At 42.6% G+C, this 16,335-nt stretch overlaps 1 protein-coding gene across 2 annotated transcripts in view; it reads left to right on the plus strand.

Annotated features, from left to right (window-relative positions):
* AIDA (axin interactor, dorsalization associated) overlaps positions 1-16,335 on the plus strand; it is a 28,645-nt gene that overhangs the window by 3,834 nt on the left and 8,476 nt on the right. For both annotated transcript variants that reach the window (XM_065679829.1, XM_065679828.1), the window contains exons 2-6: positions 182-251; positions 6,879-6,932; positions 9,085-9,139; positions 14,444-14,507; positions 14,938-15,044. In XM_065679829.1, coding sequence (XP_065535901.1) covers positions 182-251; positions 6,879-6,932; positions 9,085-9,139; positions 14,444-14,507; positions 14,938-15,044 — 350 coding nt within the window. The remainder of the gene's footprint in view (positions 1-181; positions 252-6,878; positions 6,933-9,084; positions 9,140-14,443; positions 14,508-14,937; positions 15,045-16,335) is intronic.

Here is a 16,335-nt window from a genome sequence, read left to right on the forward strand (position 1 = left end):
CCTAAAAACCAAAACAATAACAAAAAACAACCACCAAAGAAACAAACAGAAAAAAAAGCCACACCAAGGACTATTTGGAGCTGCAGACTGTGGACCTTTTGGCTGACACGTTTCCTGGAGACTGGGGTGTGTGTGTTTGTGTTGTGTTCCCACTCTACAACTTTCTTTCCTCCCCATTCAGATTAGCAAGGCATCTACAGAAGGAGGCACAGTCTCAGCACAACAACTCGGAATTCACAGAAGATCAAAAGGTGAGTATTTGCTCAGTCAAGGAGCTTGATGGTGGTGTGTATTATGGTGTTTTTTATCACACAGACGAGAACCTTGTGAGACCTTCTTTCCTCCCTCAGTATATGCAAACACAATCTGAGCCCAGCATGGCTAAAACAGTTGCTGTCATTAGATGTGGCAGATGCTCTGCTGTGTAATACTGAGTGTCACGTGTGCTGGCCAGAGCCCTTCATAACCTGGGTGTTTCTTTTTTGGGTGACCTTTTGATAACTTGCTTATACAACGTTAGCACGATTTATGGTGTGAAGTCTGAACATGAAATGTCTCGAACTGCAGACATGATGGGTGTGTGAGGAGGATGTTCACTTAACATGTAACACCTGATGGGAAAGGGTCTTGGCAGAATAGTGCTTAGCAGTCTCTTAGAATGTGATTTGTTTATAATCCTTCAAAATACTGAAATTACTCCTTCCTCCCTGCCTTCAATTGAAAAGGCTGTTTCTTGTCTTAACATCATTCATGCAATTCTGTGACAGGATTTAAGTGGAAAATGCTAGCTGAAGTTTCACATACTTCAGAATTTCAGCAGAATAAAATCTGGTGAGATGCAAGGTCCTGCTCATTTTTCATGTCTTGCATAAAGGCATGTTTTTCTTGGGAATACCAATTTAGAGAATCCCTGTATTTCCAGATTCCCAAGTCATAAAATCACTTGTTTGAGCAATAGCATTGCCTGAAAGTTGACATTTTCTAGCCCAGAATCTTGCCTATGATAACAGGGTGCTAGAGTAATGGGATCTGTGTTTGGAAATATTGGTCCTGAAAACAAGTCCTGGCTACAGGAATTGGAGATGAGCTTCATCTGTTTGAAGAAACTCACTGCAAAGAAATATACGTTTGTGCAGAGTGTGGCAGAGGTTTGTAACTGCCTCCTCGACATGTATCGATGAGAAAAGCAAAGAGCCAATCTTCCATGTTCTGTTTGTCTTCTGCAAAGAGGAGGATCAGGCTTGTGATCATCCTAAACAGAGTCATAATCTTGGAGAAGGATTTGGTCCACCTTTCCCGATCTGAAGGCTTTAGAGCCTTGTTAATGTTGGACAGCTATTTGCTCTTTGATGGCTTCTGCTCTCCATCCCTTGCTGGTGGCTTCCTCCACCGTTCTCAGCTATAGGCATCTTTGCAGCATGTTTCCCCTCTGTGGATGCTTTTGAGAATATGGTTACTTCATGAAAGTGAAGCTATTAATCTCACTGCTGGAGGCATCATGTCCTGTGAATATGGGAACCAGAACCGCACAGGGCTTTGCTTCCAGATGTTCCCTGAATCTTGTGGAAAGGACCTTGGACCAGATTGTGGAAGTGAGTGAGGTCAGCCATGAGGGAAGGCCTGGGGGGCTCAGGAAGCGGAGATAACTGACCTCAGATGTTACATGTGCAACTGCAATCATGTCTTAAGGTGACAGTCTTCTGTAAAGAAAAAATGAGTGGCTGTTTTGAATCCTTGCAGGGCTATATGCCTGGTTCTAAAGCTGATACAGAAGAGGTTGACATTTCTGTCTTGTGCTTATTTGCAGATCAGTGAGGGGCTGATGCACTCAGACTTTGAGCCTGGTTATCAAATGGTGGTGCCTATTTCATTAGCCACATACACAGACAGATTACCCAACATTTTGTTGAGAGGATATTCTCTTTCTCTTCCCTGCCATGAGGAATTCTAGTCACCACAAAAATAAGAGTATTGCTATTGCTTTGAAAGGAACACTTAAAATTCTTTACAGAAAAACCTTTTGGTTTGATGTTAAGCTCCTTGCTGTTCTGGGTTTCCCTGTTTCTACAAGAGCTCAGCCATTCATTGCAAGTATCATTTACTTGACACATAGGAGTGAAGTTTAGCACACTTCTGGGTTTTCAAGCAGTTTGGTTAAATAGAAGTGTATCTTCTCTCACTACCCTTCAAAAACATCTACATACCAACCTGCAAAGCTACCTTTGCTCAACTAAGTTCCTGCCAATGCATGGTATTCCAGCAAGCTGTTTCCTCCTGGTTCCTAATGTCTTGTCTTTCTGAGGTTCTGTATGTCATATAACAGCCACCGCTTCATTTTAATCAGTGTAAAAGTGTGTGTCAACTTCAAGGTTTGCTTATCTGGTATTACTGACCAGGAGTGCCCACAGGATTCCATAGACTGGAAAAGGCAAGGCTGTGAGGCTAAATATGTTTTCCAGCTGCTTGATCTACCCTCATTCCAGTCTCTGTGTAGATTTAGAGCTAGCTGTTGTCCAAAGGACCATACATATGGCTGAGAATTACTGTGACACTGTTGTTGTTTCTTTTACTTGACATCCTCTGTGGAGAAGATGGATTTTCAGCAGTGTACCAAGGGAAAACTACTACTTTACAGCTACACAGAAAGGACAAGGCTAGGTTCAGATCCTCAGCCCCATCTGTCTGTATAAACTTTTACCATGTTTGGGTTTATTTCATGCATCGCAGGTGGTGTTCCAGTGCAGATATGGCCACACCATAATTGATGGTATGTTACTTGCTAATGTAATCATACAGTGTGTTAATCTAACAACACTTGACAGGTACCACCAATTTCTTTCCTAGGCATACTGTGAGCCAGTTATCATTTATCTTATAATAAATGTGTTGTTTATGGTAAGAATTCAGATTTGTAAATATTCATATCTTGCCTTTTTGCTCCCTATTTGAAGGGTCTGTTTTGAAACGCTGTATGCTGCTTCTCTTGATAGAGCAGTCTCTGGTATTGCTGTTCATTCCTGGATTTTCATTTTCTTTTGCCTTATATCTATTGCTGGACATAATTCCTGAGTTCTAGTCCTTAGGGAAGGCTCTGTCTTGACTTGGATAACTGACAGTGCTGGAGTCATCCTTAGTGATTGTGAATTTTGTTGAAGAATTTCTCTGCAGATAAATACTGTAAAGAACAAATGATTGAGTTTAAATGTAGTCACCCTTTCAGGAGGCTGTGCAACAGTTTCACTACCCTGAAGCTGCACGTATGGAATACTGATAGTTACTGGTGGATTTACCCCAGTCTTACCCTCTGCATCCTGCTGTTATTTTACCTTAATTCTCTAACAAAATCCCCTCCTCATTCATGATCAGCCGCTGTGTTTTGTTACTTGAATTGTTCCAGTTAGGTTTGGCTGTGTTTTCCACTTGCCTCCAGCTATAGTTAGTCTCACCCAGTTCTCTATGCAGTAAATTTGACCTTTCAAGCCCTCTTCTAACCGCAGTTGTTGCTTCTCGTGTAAATGTTTTTGTGCTGGGCTGCATTTTCTTTGGTATCAGAAAACCATGCGCTGCTTTATGCAATGGTAACTCACTGAAATAAGAGCGCTGTTGAACACTCTTAGCATGATTCATTAAACTACTGGTCTCCTAACAGCCTAGACCTCTCTTTAAAGCCAGACTCCACTCTGGCTCTGTATTTATGCAAACATCTTTGCCTGCCTTACAGTTAGCACAGTCATTACTCACACGACTGCACTGAAGAAACCTTGACTATGAGATCAACTGACTTTTTCCCCTTTCTAATCACGAGTTTACATAAAACTGAATCTCAACTATTGTAAACTAGCAAAGTTAATTATGGCTTCAGTCTTTCTAATGAGATGCAGGATGTTTTCCCTGCTTCAGAAAGGAGCCTTTGCATGGGACAGTTGCAGCTGAAAATGATAGCAGTGTTCAGCTGCAGTTTTAACTTTTGGGCTGGGTGTGGTCCCTTAAAAAAATAGTTATGAATAATGCCTGCTGGGAGCTTGCCATGTTTCAATAGATTCCATATAAAACCTATTCTTTACTATTTTAAGACTTCCAAACTCTCTTCAATTAATCTGTTTCTAGAGGCATTATTGCCCTTCAGCCCCCAGGAGCCAGAGGACACACATTTTGTATTGCCGTTTGTCCTAATAGGAAGTACCTAGTTCAGGCAGTTTTAGGAATACACAGTTATGAATCTGCAGGATAGGGAGCAGGGGTGTTGCTGTGCTTATTGGTGAATTGACAAAGGAAATAGGGGTTGAACAGTGCTTCTTGAGACCTTATTTGTGGTGTGGGCTTAATGCTCTGCATGTGAGACCAGGAGGGGAAGAACTACTTGAAAATCTGTTTCCATGTTCTGATTCCATGCTGGGGCACCCTGGGAGCTCATGGGCCTCTGTGTGGTGCAGTGAGAGGGGGAATGGTCATGCTCTTTGCTCAGCAGTCAACACCCAAACCATCCAAACAGCTGGGCTTTAGCAAATGGTAGAGCTGTAGTCAAACCTCTGAGATTTCCCCTCCCTCCCCAAGGGAACCGGTGGATTCCTTTCTTTTACCCATTACTTCACACCTTCCTCTTTAAGATTCTACCTTTGCTGCAAACGTATCTTTCCAGATGTTCTCAAATGTAAAAAGGAATTCCTTTCGTTACACTGCAGCTGATGAGACAGACATAGTGCATTCTCACCCTACTGACTATCTGCTTCTGTAGTACTACCTGGTGTCCTCCCGTCCAGCTTGAAGATACATGTAAATCCACAGCACCCATGTGTGGGTCTGAAAGTGTCAAAATGAATCCAGGACTGTACATATTCCTTTGTCTTTCAAAAGTCTGTGAGTTTCCAAGTTATGCTGGAGATCCAGCCATGAATCTCTGTTATGTAGCAGGACTTATTTTGGAGTGGTAGAAGTTCATTGACTGAAACTAAACTACAAAATGAACCTTCGTGGAAATGAAGCTGTGGTATGGGAGCTGTCGTATTTTTGCTCTGCCATGCTGCTTGCAAGTATACAGTCATGGTGTTCTGTATTATAATTCCCAAACAGCACACTGTAGCTGCATGTGCTGCATCCCAGGAAGAGGAGAAAACAGTATATGTCCTGTGCTGGTAAGCATCACTCACTGGTTTGCTGGGAGGTGTTCAAAAGAACTAGATTTCTTTAAGACCTCCATGCAATGAACAGCGTATAAACTGTGAGGTTGTAAAGTCTGGGCTAATGTCATGTGGCACCAGAGTGTTTAAGAGAAGAGGGGATACCAGCTGGGGAGAAACAGCTTTGAAAGCCGTGAGGAGCCTGTGGTAGAGGTGAAAGTCAGGTGTCTGGTGTCTGAGGCTTTTACACACTTCAGCTGTTGGCTTTGCCCTTGAGGTGTTGGTGTCTGACCTGCTCATGATTCAGCTCCTGAACTCTTTCAACTGGCATAAGGTGAACAGCAACTGGAGCCACTTAGCTTTTAGCACAGCCTGTTGGAACTAGGGGTGGCCGATTGAGAAGGGAGTTGTGACATCCCTGCGAGGAGAGTCAGGGCAGATGGCTGGGAGAGCATGTCTCTTTTTATCTGCTGCTACAAACCTCTTGGAGCCCTAAAATATAACCTTCTTTTAAAGGGATGTTTTGGCTTTTGGCTGGTATCTCACAACTTGCCAGATGCCCATACTCTTGTATTCTTTGATGCTAGAGTTGTGCTCTAGGAAATCTTCCCTCCCCTTTGCATCCAGCTTGGGGGGGGAGGTGATTTTATACTGCCTGATTTAAAAGGAGAGAATGAGTTACAGGTGTGTATTTCAACTTTAATCTTCCTTCTGAGGGGAAAACTCATTTTGGAAATAAGCTGCTTTTCTTTGTAGCTGCATTGTTGCTTTTTTTCTTGCCCTGTAAATGTTCCACAGATCATTTTGAATTATATTTGGCCCTTATCTCTGCAGATAGTTGTGGTTTTTCTTTACTAAAAGCTTTTAGTTGATGAACAAACATGTGATGGTCAGGCAGGGTAAAATATGCCTTGCAGTTTTGCCCAATGATGTCCATTATGGAACTTTTAACTCCTCGTTTCAGCTGGTAGTATTAGAAACAAATGTGGCTGTTGCTGGAGCTTTTTATTTAGGGAGAAATAAAAGCTGAAGTAGCACTGTCTTCAAAGTAAAGCTGCTAGCAACAGGCTATTTTGAAGCCTTTCCCTCTTCTACATCTTTAAATGAAAATGAGAAATGACTTCCCAGTTGTACTCAGAGATATTTTAGGTAATGACAAGTGTGGATCAATAGATCTCATGCTTCACTCAGATCTCTTTAAAACTGCAAAAATAGTTGGAAAAATAATCTGCCTTTTTACTTCCTCTCCCACCAGCACCCACAACAGTGGCCTGTGTTTCAGTGCTGAGATACTGGCTTCTGGAACTTCTGAGGAGGCATGACTTGGTCTGCTCTGGGCCTGATATATATATCTATACCCATATACTATAGGTATAACTCCTGTAAGGGCAAATTAGAACACATCACTCAGCTTCTCAGAAGGTAGTTTGGTTGGTTGTAGTTTTAATCTTCCCTTTCACTTCAGAGCAGTTGAGTTTATAAACGATTTATGCTGTGGTAGGCATCCTTACAGGTTCTGCTGCGTGAATGACCCCTGTCTGTGGTGGTGGGCTCTGTGAACGTAGTTAAATGGCAGATGTAATGTTCCATCTCTTGTGCTTTTCTTTTTGCTTGTGTATAAAAAAGCTTTTGATACTGAATAATAGATCTGAAATGTTTGCAAGAAAAAGCTGTTGTATTTATATTTGTTTATAAAATGTGAATATGGAAGAATACAGTTTCTATGCTGAATTAGTAATATAGTTGTGTTTTTCCTTTCAGAAAACCATAGCTAAAATTGCAACATGCTTGGAACTGAGAAGTGCAGCTTTACAGGTAAAGCTCTTTTTTCCTATGTGACTTAATACTTCAGTGATAGGTAACCGTAGAGCTGTTGAAAGCTAGTTTAGGGTATTCAGACATAGCCAGAACTTCTGAAAACAGAGTGAGCAAACTGTTGAGCACTTGGACTTTCCAGATTGTCACCGTGATTCCCCAGGTGGCTGCCTTAAAACCTTTTTAAGTGCTTATATGAGTATGTATTGGGGTTTGTACAGGAATTTAACCGCAGGTTTTGTGTCTTTGGTTCTTTGCCTTGTTTTCCTCCTTCAGAATGGATTGGTTTGTCTTCATAACCTGTGTGCAAGGGTAAAAAGATCTCCAGAGTGATCATTGCACTAATTCAGCTGCTTCACAAGTGATAATAGAGCATGAGGACAAATGTGTGTATAGAATAAAAATTACTTTTGTAACAGTCATGAAAACGGGCAGGTCCGTAGGCGGATGTGTGAAAGTAATGATTTAGAGGCTACTTCTTGGTCTCCTCTTTCTGGACTGAAAGTAGATGTCGTGGAAGTGAATTTCTTTTTCTCTCAACACAATCTTATCCCCAAAACAAAAGGGAAGTGAGTCAAATTTCCAGAAGAGTGCGGATGGGGAGGGATGAATCAGCTGAAGCAATATTTGGTTTACTGGATTACCTCTTTACCAACAAAGAGTAGTGGCAGGCAAATTTTACATCAGGTTACTCACAGCAGTGCTCCTGAGTTCCTCACGTTGCTGTACAAGGTGCAGCAGCTATGTTGTGTTGCTGTCAGTTGCCCAAGAGGCTGGAGTACAGTGGTGATTTAGGCAAGATGCTGGAGCTGGACTGATGAGGTAGGGCTGAGCAGTCTTGAGGCTGTGCAGGGTTTGAAGGATTATTTGGGTAGCTTTACTTGTCTTTCTATTTTGATCTAACCAGGGGTGTTGGAGCAGCATTGCACTTGTTCTGAGTCACTGTGACAAGGGCAGAGGTGTTCCATTGTGGGACATCTCGGAGCAACAGTAGAATATGCAGCAATGTCATAACCTGCACAAGTGAAGAGATGATGTCTTGCAAGAGCAGCCTTCCTTGCTGTTGGTTCCTCAGCAGTAACTGGAGGATTTTATAACCTTGTGTGAGGATACTAGAACTTCTCATCCACTTCACTTTGGCAAGTATTTTACTTGCTGAAATTTGTTATAGTTTCTTAGCAGAGATTAAAGTAGTTGAGTGTGATCATCTTTTCCTGTTCTTCTAATAGTATGGATATAGCTGCTTTACTGTCCTTCTGGAGTCTTGCAGTAGGTCCCCAGTGGCACTTGGGCAAAATCAAGGGGAAAAAAAACATTAGGTCTTAAAGAAATATTGACAACAATGGGTAATCTTAAGAAATGCCAAGGGCACAATGACACAATAGGTATGACCCAATCCTCTGCCTAAAAGAGGATGTCCAGTGTCAATCCGCTAACTTGCAGCACTTCTCTGATGCCAGCTCTGCCACTTTTCATCTCAGAATAGGCTACTCGAGCTTTCCAAACTGTCAGTGAACTACCTCAGAATAAAAGGTTACACACTTCTCTGTGGAGTTAGTCAAACAGGCTCACTGAGAGGCAGACATGAGCTACAGACAGTGAGGAAACGGCATCCTCAGAGTTGGAGAAAGGAGAGATGGGAAGCCCTCTTCCATTTGCAGCGAGCTCTTAGCTGGGTGTTTTGTCAAGCTCATCCTATATACTGTACTTTCTACCAGTACTATGATGTTGGACATGTCTTTTACTGTGAATGGTCCTGTTGGCGCATCACTTTGCAGTGCAGTCTTACAGCTGATCTTGCTTCAGAACAATCTGACTGGGGAAGAATTAAAACAAGTCCCTCTGTCCTGATGTTCCTGTGTGTAGTAAGTATGAAAGAGCAACAAGGTGCTTTAAAAGCATTTACCTTGCATTAGAGCTTGAAACGTGGGATAGATTTGTTCTCACTAAATGAGAAGTAATGTACTTTCTGTCTCACCTGTGAACCTAGCCTGTGTTGAGGAGACGTTTGGGATTCTTTAGGATGTAGCTTTGAAGTAATGCGATACACTTGAACAACAGAAGCACCTTGCATGCTTGTTCTAACATATGGGAGCTCTGTCTGAGGGGAAGGTGCACACTAAGATCTAACTCTTTCTTTGTAATGTCCTAGTCCACCCAGTCACAGGATGAATTTAAGCTCGAGGATCTGAAGAAGTTGGAACCAAGTAAGTAGTATCTTTGTGTTTTAAGTGAATGGCATTTATCATTACAGTGGAAAATGCAACAGCAGCATGAATACCAACTGACCACGGTGTGGTTTGACAGTAATGCTGGTTTAGGTGTTTCTTCCAAATACCTGTTGCCATGTAGACAAAACTTGATGTATAGCAAAGAATGTAATGTGGGTAACTTCAAAGTATGGTCGTCCTAATGTTTCAGATAATATATTCTGAAATCAGGAATTCTTTGGGTGCTGCTAAGTTTGCACAAAGTAGTAATTTCAGCTCTCAGTAGTGCCGTACCATCAGCTGGGAAATCGACCTGCACGTTTCTCATTTGAACTGAATTTCAAGACTATGTGGTCTTCTTCCCAGCAGCATGAAACTTGTTTTTTGCATCTGAAAAGATTTAACTTGTGCTCTTGGCAGCCAATCACCCATCACCTACCACTGCCATGCCACCAGACTAACCAGGTTAAGAGGATGTGAGTCACTCTTTGAGGGGGTTTGTGTGATGTTGTTTTTTCCCAGCTGATCCTTGGTCAGTTCTTGCTATGTCAATCCAGAAACAGCTTTTTCATGTAGGAAGTATCTATTTACCTGCTACATTTTCCTTTCCATAACACTAGCTGCTTTGTTCTCAAAGCATCTGTATGATCAGAACTTCCGCATCTTTATCAATATTATCCTGAATGTTAATGTTTCTGGGATTTTGGGGGACCAGGACATGTGGAAAAGCTGCTTTCATGCTGGTAAAGCTGGTTTTATTTTGCCTCTGTAACAACTGTATCACTAAGGGGGATGTTGGTGATAAATGTGGTGGGCAGGCAAGTGTTTCCGCTTCATGAATAAGCTGAGCTTCTCTGCACTTCCATTCTCCAAGTAACTGGCACAGGATCCCACAGGATCAAGAAGCAGGCATTGAACTGAACTTCCTAATGTCTCTACCAAAACAGAGTCCAAATACTTTCAGACTATCCCCTGAAAACGTAAAAGTATGTTACAAGATGGCTATGTCAGTGAAGGCCAAAACTCAGGAAAGGGTTTAACAATGTGTTGGAAGCGTTAGGTCTTTCTCAGTATACGTACTGCATGTCTGGCCTCTGCGTCTCTGGTTTGGCATTATTTTGTATAGATACGCCTGCTCTCTGTTTGCAAAGTATTTAAGATGTTGTCACTATTTGATGACTGTGGATTTCAGACTCCATTGTGCACATGCCCTGCGAATAACTGAATGATGGAAGGGGGAGAAGATGTCATGTTTTAATCGATCAAACTGTTCTACAAATCGAAAGTGACTACTGAAGGCCTCAGTCAGAATTTATGTTCTGCCAACAGACATAAAGCTTCCCTTGAAATGTTCCTTTTCTTAAAAGCCAGAATGTCTATTGCAGAACAACAGTCCTGTTGCTTCTCTTGCCCTCCATCAGAGAACTCATTGTTAGCTGTCAAAAACCTGGTGAACAGTGTGAAGTGCATTCAGTCCATGCCTCATACAACAGGAAACTGTATTAAAACTGAGGCAGAGTGTGTGGCCATCAGTTTTCAAAGACACTGAGTTATTTTCCTTGGAGGAGAACGGGTGCTTCTACAACAACAATTGAACATTGATGCTCTTAATGCTGCTGTCTGACTGGGATTGTTCCAGCCTCTCTCTCTCTGAATCATGCCTTTGTTTTGTGGATTTTAAGTATATCTTGAATAGAGTAAATCTTAATCAGGCCAACACCAATCATCTCATAAAATACACTGTGAAGTGTTTTCATTTGTGTGTTGTCAATTTGCTCTTGTGTTCCACTAGAAAAAGCTTAAAAATACATCTGGGTTGGCAATGCAAAGAAGTGATTCCTTTGTTAGGGCAGACCATTCCGTTAGGGTGGAACGAAAACAGCTATTCAGACAGTTTGGCTTGTTTTAATTACTTTTGTGCCTGAAGCTGTCAAAATGCTGAGAAATTTGGTTTGGGTGGTGTTATAACAACCACAGCCCTTAGTTTTAACTTTCTTTATATGTCTTGTGTTGTCAAGTTCTAACTTTTCCTATTAAGTTGCATTTCACACTGCTTGGAACGTGAAGCAGTTGGGTAGTTCTGTTTGTTTATAGGATTTGTCATTGAATCTTGTGTGCTAGAATAGAATATAGGAGGGTCTGTGCATGCAAACAGTTCTTTTGATACTACACTGTGTGAAATTATGGCTAACACACTGGATCCCACAAATCCTGTTGTGAAAGCTTATACCAGTGTTGTTACACACGTTACAGATGGGTAGGCTGGGACGTGCAGTGGGCCTGTGTTTGTGTGGATAACTCTAGGCACTAAGGTACTAGTTTCAAACTCAGTGTGTATGTATTATAAGAGAAACAGATACTGGGTTGTTGTCTTGGTTTAAGCCCAGCCGGCAAACCAGAACCACGCAGCCCCTCACTCACTCCCCCCCCCCAGTCATTTTTTCTACCTTCTCAGTAGCTGGTGCAGTGCTGTGCTTTTGACTTTCAGCCTGGGAACAGTGCTGATAACACCAGTGTTTTTAGTTGTTGCTCAGTAATGTTTACTCTGACCAAGGACAGTTGTACTGGGGAGCCTGTATCTGACTTACTTTGTTTTGTCTATTTAAGAAAGCATAAATCAAGATATACAAGTATCGTTTAGGCTGTCACTAAAACTGTAAGTGGACAGTGGTCTTCATTGAGTTAGCATGTCCTGGTGTTGATAATTTCAGTTAACATCTTTCAAGAGCTGATAAAATCAATGTGGTGTTGTCCACTGCTGCTAAAGAACAGGCTTAAGAGCCTGCAGAACAGTATTTGAACTAGATTCCTGTTGGAAGAGCAACATAACTGGAGGCCACAGTGCTGGAATCTGCCCATTACTTACACACATGGAGAACTCCTTGAATCACGTTCTCAGCAGCAGCAGAGGGGAAGCACTCTTTCTCCCAGAGATGATGTGTGGTTTTAAAACAAAAGGCAAAAAAGCCCAAACCAACCTCTTAACACTTGGGTGCCTTACACAGCATTGGAAGGGAGATTCCTGTTCTTTGTAACCTAATGGTTTTTTTCTGTAATCTGGTTATTTTTATTTAAAGCAGCTGAAACTCTCCCCTGTGATAGATGGAGAGGATTTTCCTTTTCCTCAAAGGAAGATCGTTATGTTGCTTTTTTATTGCTTTGCTTTTCCTTAGTGACTTTAAACAAGCATTTCACCAGGCTGAGTGCTGTAGATCCACTTCTTACCGTGATGATATTTAAAGCAGCACTTTAGTAAATCGCTGTATAACAACTTGGCAAAATGATTTGCCGTTGGTGATGACAGAGTCAAAGCCCCTTTAATAACATGATACGCAGCTTTCGATGGCAAAAGGCAGGAGATTCTGGGTGGTGTTTCCAGAAGTGTTTCCGAGCATCCCCTCCGTTACCAAGCCCGAGAGATGCCCGAAAGCAGCGGCTGCCGTGGGCAGGGCGGGTACCAAGGCCCGTGTGCGGGGCTTGGCTCCGTGGCAAGAGGGTGGATGCTCAGCCATGCCTCCGGGCAGCAGCAGCATGAGTTTAGGCGCTGTAAAAACTGTTTTCCTCTTTCCTGCGCTCAGTGGAGTATTTTATGCCCTCTAGTGATGGCTGAAATGTATTGCTGGAAGGTTTTACTCGGTGGTGGCTCATTCATGTAGTGAGAGAAACTGGTTGCTGGGAAGAGAGGAACGGAGTGCTTACCGATCTTTGGAAGATGGGAGGAGAACTGCTGTGATTTCTATTGCTTCTGTATATCGCGCCTGTGATCTGGAAGAGATCTTGCTTTACTGAGATTTCCCTGCCCGGGCAGTTTCACTTTCTGTCTCTGGTCTGATGGAGCTTTCCAAGAGCTGGGGAATCCTGAGTAATAAAAATCCCCTTCTTTCCCTGGTCCTCAGCTGTGCTGGAAGGTGACTGGCTGCTATGAGTCGGCTGCTTTTCTGTTGGGAAGTGGCTGTGATTCTTGGCCACCATGTTGAGAGCTGCGATACCAGTTCCTCAGAGCAGAAGTCTTTAGAGAGAGAAAGAGACTTGGCATCAGTGTTGTCTGTCACCTTTCTGACTGGAGGGAGCTTAAAGCTTTCTGTGTGTTCAGGTGCTTTTTGTCCAGCTGGAATCAGGCAGTACCTCTCAGGTAGTGGTATGGAAATCAGAAACAAAATCAGAATGAGCAAAGGCTGGAAAGACTTTCTGGATTCTTTATAGTTTCCTGGAGGGATTATTTATCCATTGTAGCACACAGATGGTGTCTGGTAAATTACTGAGTGCTGTGCTTAGCAAGACAGGCAGGAGCTCTCCTACACTGCCTGAACTGCAGGGCGCAGAAGCACAGTGTACAGAGGGGCAGTGGCTGCTTCAGCATAACTGGTATTTAAGTACCTCTGGGTATTTGTGTAATTTTAACATGGTTTGTTCCACTCAGTAGCCCTAAGGGGGGATTTCCTGTGCTCTGAGAGGGCTCATTGCAAAGTGGAGCTCAGTGAGAGGACTCAGTTTTCTACCTGCTCTGCCCCTGCCCAGTCTGAGATATTCTTTCTCTGGTAGGAGGGTGCCTCTCCCTGCAGGCGTTCCCTTGTAAATGTGTAGGCCCGCTGTCATGAACTGCTGATTTCTTTCACGTGCTTTTACAAGTTTTGCCTTTACTCATCTCTTGGAAATAGCAGCTTGAGTTGCAATGGCTAAAAACTGAGTAAGTTTCCAATACAAATAGCAAAGTCATGCTCCACTGGATGCTGGAGACTATAATGGGTGTCTCTGGGGCTTGATGCTCAGATGTTGCACTGTGTCTCTTCTGAATTTTGCCAATCTACAAAAATCCGAGGGCAGACCAGAAAGTAAAACCAGACCAAAATCCCCGCTGACAAGCCCCCTTTTAAGCCCCATGCATGAAAGAGTAGGAAATTTCAACTGAGCAATGTCTTACCAGCACAGTTGGATTCCACAAATCCAAGCCTATGTTCCATGCCTACAACAGCACCACCCTCCCTTCAACAGCCACCAAAGATTGCTACCATAACATTACAGTTTTTCCATGCTTCTTTTGGTCATCTTGTCTAAGTGTGGTGGTGATTATGTGCTGGAGTCGCCGTTATCCTGTCTGAATGTTACTGTGGCACAGCTCTGGTCAGGACTGTACTGGTATTTACAGTGACAGATGGTGGGGTTTTGTATGATCTGATTATGTTTTTAAATGCTAATACTATTTGTGTGAAGATGCTGTGAGAATGGACGTAGCTGTGCAGAGCAGTAGAATTAATGCTTGTTTATGGGTTTGGATTCTTATCTTTTTCCCCCTCTCTGCAGTTTTAAAGAATATCCTCACTTACAATAAGGAGTTCCCCTTTGATGTTCAGCCTGTCCCACTCAGGTAAGAGGGAACTGGGTCACTTCATGTACAGATACGTGTCTGAATTGGGAGCATAGCCTGGAACCTGGTGTACACCTGAAACACAATTCTCAGAGCCACCTACTTGCTGCGCTGCTTTGGGTGATCTGGTTAATAAAAGTACTTTTGAATTGTGTCTGTCTGGGTACCACCAAAAATCACACCCATGCTTTTGGTAAAATCAGGATGTGGCACATCCCTACATTTCTCTGTATTGTCTCATGGGTTTAGACTGTGCTTTCTATTGGGCTGAGCTCCTGCAGTCTCTCTCTGAGGCTGTGGGTACACGGTAATAAGTATGAAATGACATTAAAGCATGTTGCCCCTGCTCTATATTCAGATACTGAGCTGTGAGTTGAAAGCCAGCTGATGAATGATCTTTGGTCTCATCCTTCTTTCTCATGTTTTACAGGAAGATTTTAGCACCTGGAGAAGAGGAACACTTGGAGTTTGAGGAGGATGATGAGGAAGGAGGAGCTGGAGCAGGGTCTCCAGACTCTTTTCCTGCTAGAGTTCCAGGTAGGGGCACTAGCCTTGGCATGCCAGCCTATGTAGCATTTGTAAGTTGTGTCTCTGAGAAGCCTGTTTCCCCACCTGTGATTTGCAAAGTTTGGGTGAGGAGCAGCAGGCTAACATAAACTCTGATGCTGTATTAGAGAACCACAGAGGTGGCTCAGCAAATATCTTACTGCAGAACAGAGGTATGGATAATCTGTGAGGGTGGTACCATCTACCTCGAATAATTAATTCCTGTTCAAACTCAGTATCCTAATTCTATGCACTTTCTTAACTGTGCTACGTTAAGTGTTTCAAATGTGTTCAAATGTAAATTGTGGCGCTGTTTGTCCTGCAAGGAGTATCACAGCCTGCTAGAGAGGTGATAAGGTATTGCTAGTTATTTTTATTGCATCCTCTGGTGAGACAATGGTTTAGACTAAAGCCAAGCTCTGAGAAGATAAAAGAGCTTTGATTTTGATAGCTGAAGCCCTTGTCAGTGTGAAAGCACTCATGGAACTGGGTATACCTACAGATTCTGAAGGTCTTCCTGTAACTTCAGCTTTTGACAGTTTACCAGGTGAAGGAGTAGGATGTTTCAACAGAGGTTCTTTCGGCTGGCATAGTTTCTTTGCAGAGAAACAAGTTTCTAGTTTCAGAGCAGGTTAGCAAACTTTGTATTTCAGGAAGGAGACAACAAGTAGGGAAACTAGTACTGGAATTATAGTTGAAAGAGCTGGATCAGAAGAATGCTGCATTACTTATGCCTGGAGAAAGCATATTTTTGTCCTTGGATCTGAGCCAAAGCGTGCTATAGAATAAGATCCCTGCAGGCTGTACTGATGTAGGGATGCACAGCCTACAGTTGCACAGCCTACAGTTGTTTATGCTAAATTCACAAGTAGGCTGTAATATATTGTGATATTTTATTGCTGACATTTACTATTTAAATCCTTGTTATTCACCATGATAAATCCATTTATGAAAATGGATTCTGTGTATCCAAAGTACAGCAGAGAGACCTTGAGTAGCTTTTGCTATAGTGGTGAAGGCTGTGATCATGACGGTAGTGTCAACAGTTACCTCTGTGCCACTCAGAGCTGTATGTATATAGTGGACATGGAGTGTGTGTGCTTAAGAAAGGCTCTAAGTTGATGATAGATGGAATTTACAGTCACATCATTTTCCAAGTGGTAGCCAAACCAGAAAGGGGAGAAGTTTGGGGCATTTACTTTCTTACAGAATTATTCCCCAGTAAGACCATGCTTTTAAGAGAAGGTGAGAGCAATGCCAGAACTTACTGATATTTTACATT

The sequence above is a fragment of the Lathamus discolor genome, chromosome 5 (assembly GCF_037157495.1).
Source record: "Lathamus discolor isolate bLatDis1 chromosome 5, bLatDis1.hap1, whole genome shotgun sequence".
Lineage (NCBI taxonomy): Eukaryota > Metazoa > Chordata > Aves > Psittaciformes > Psittacidae > Lathamus > Lathamus discolor.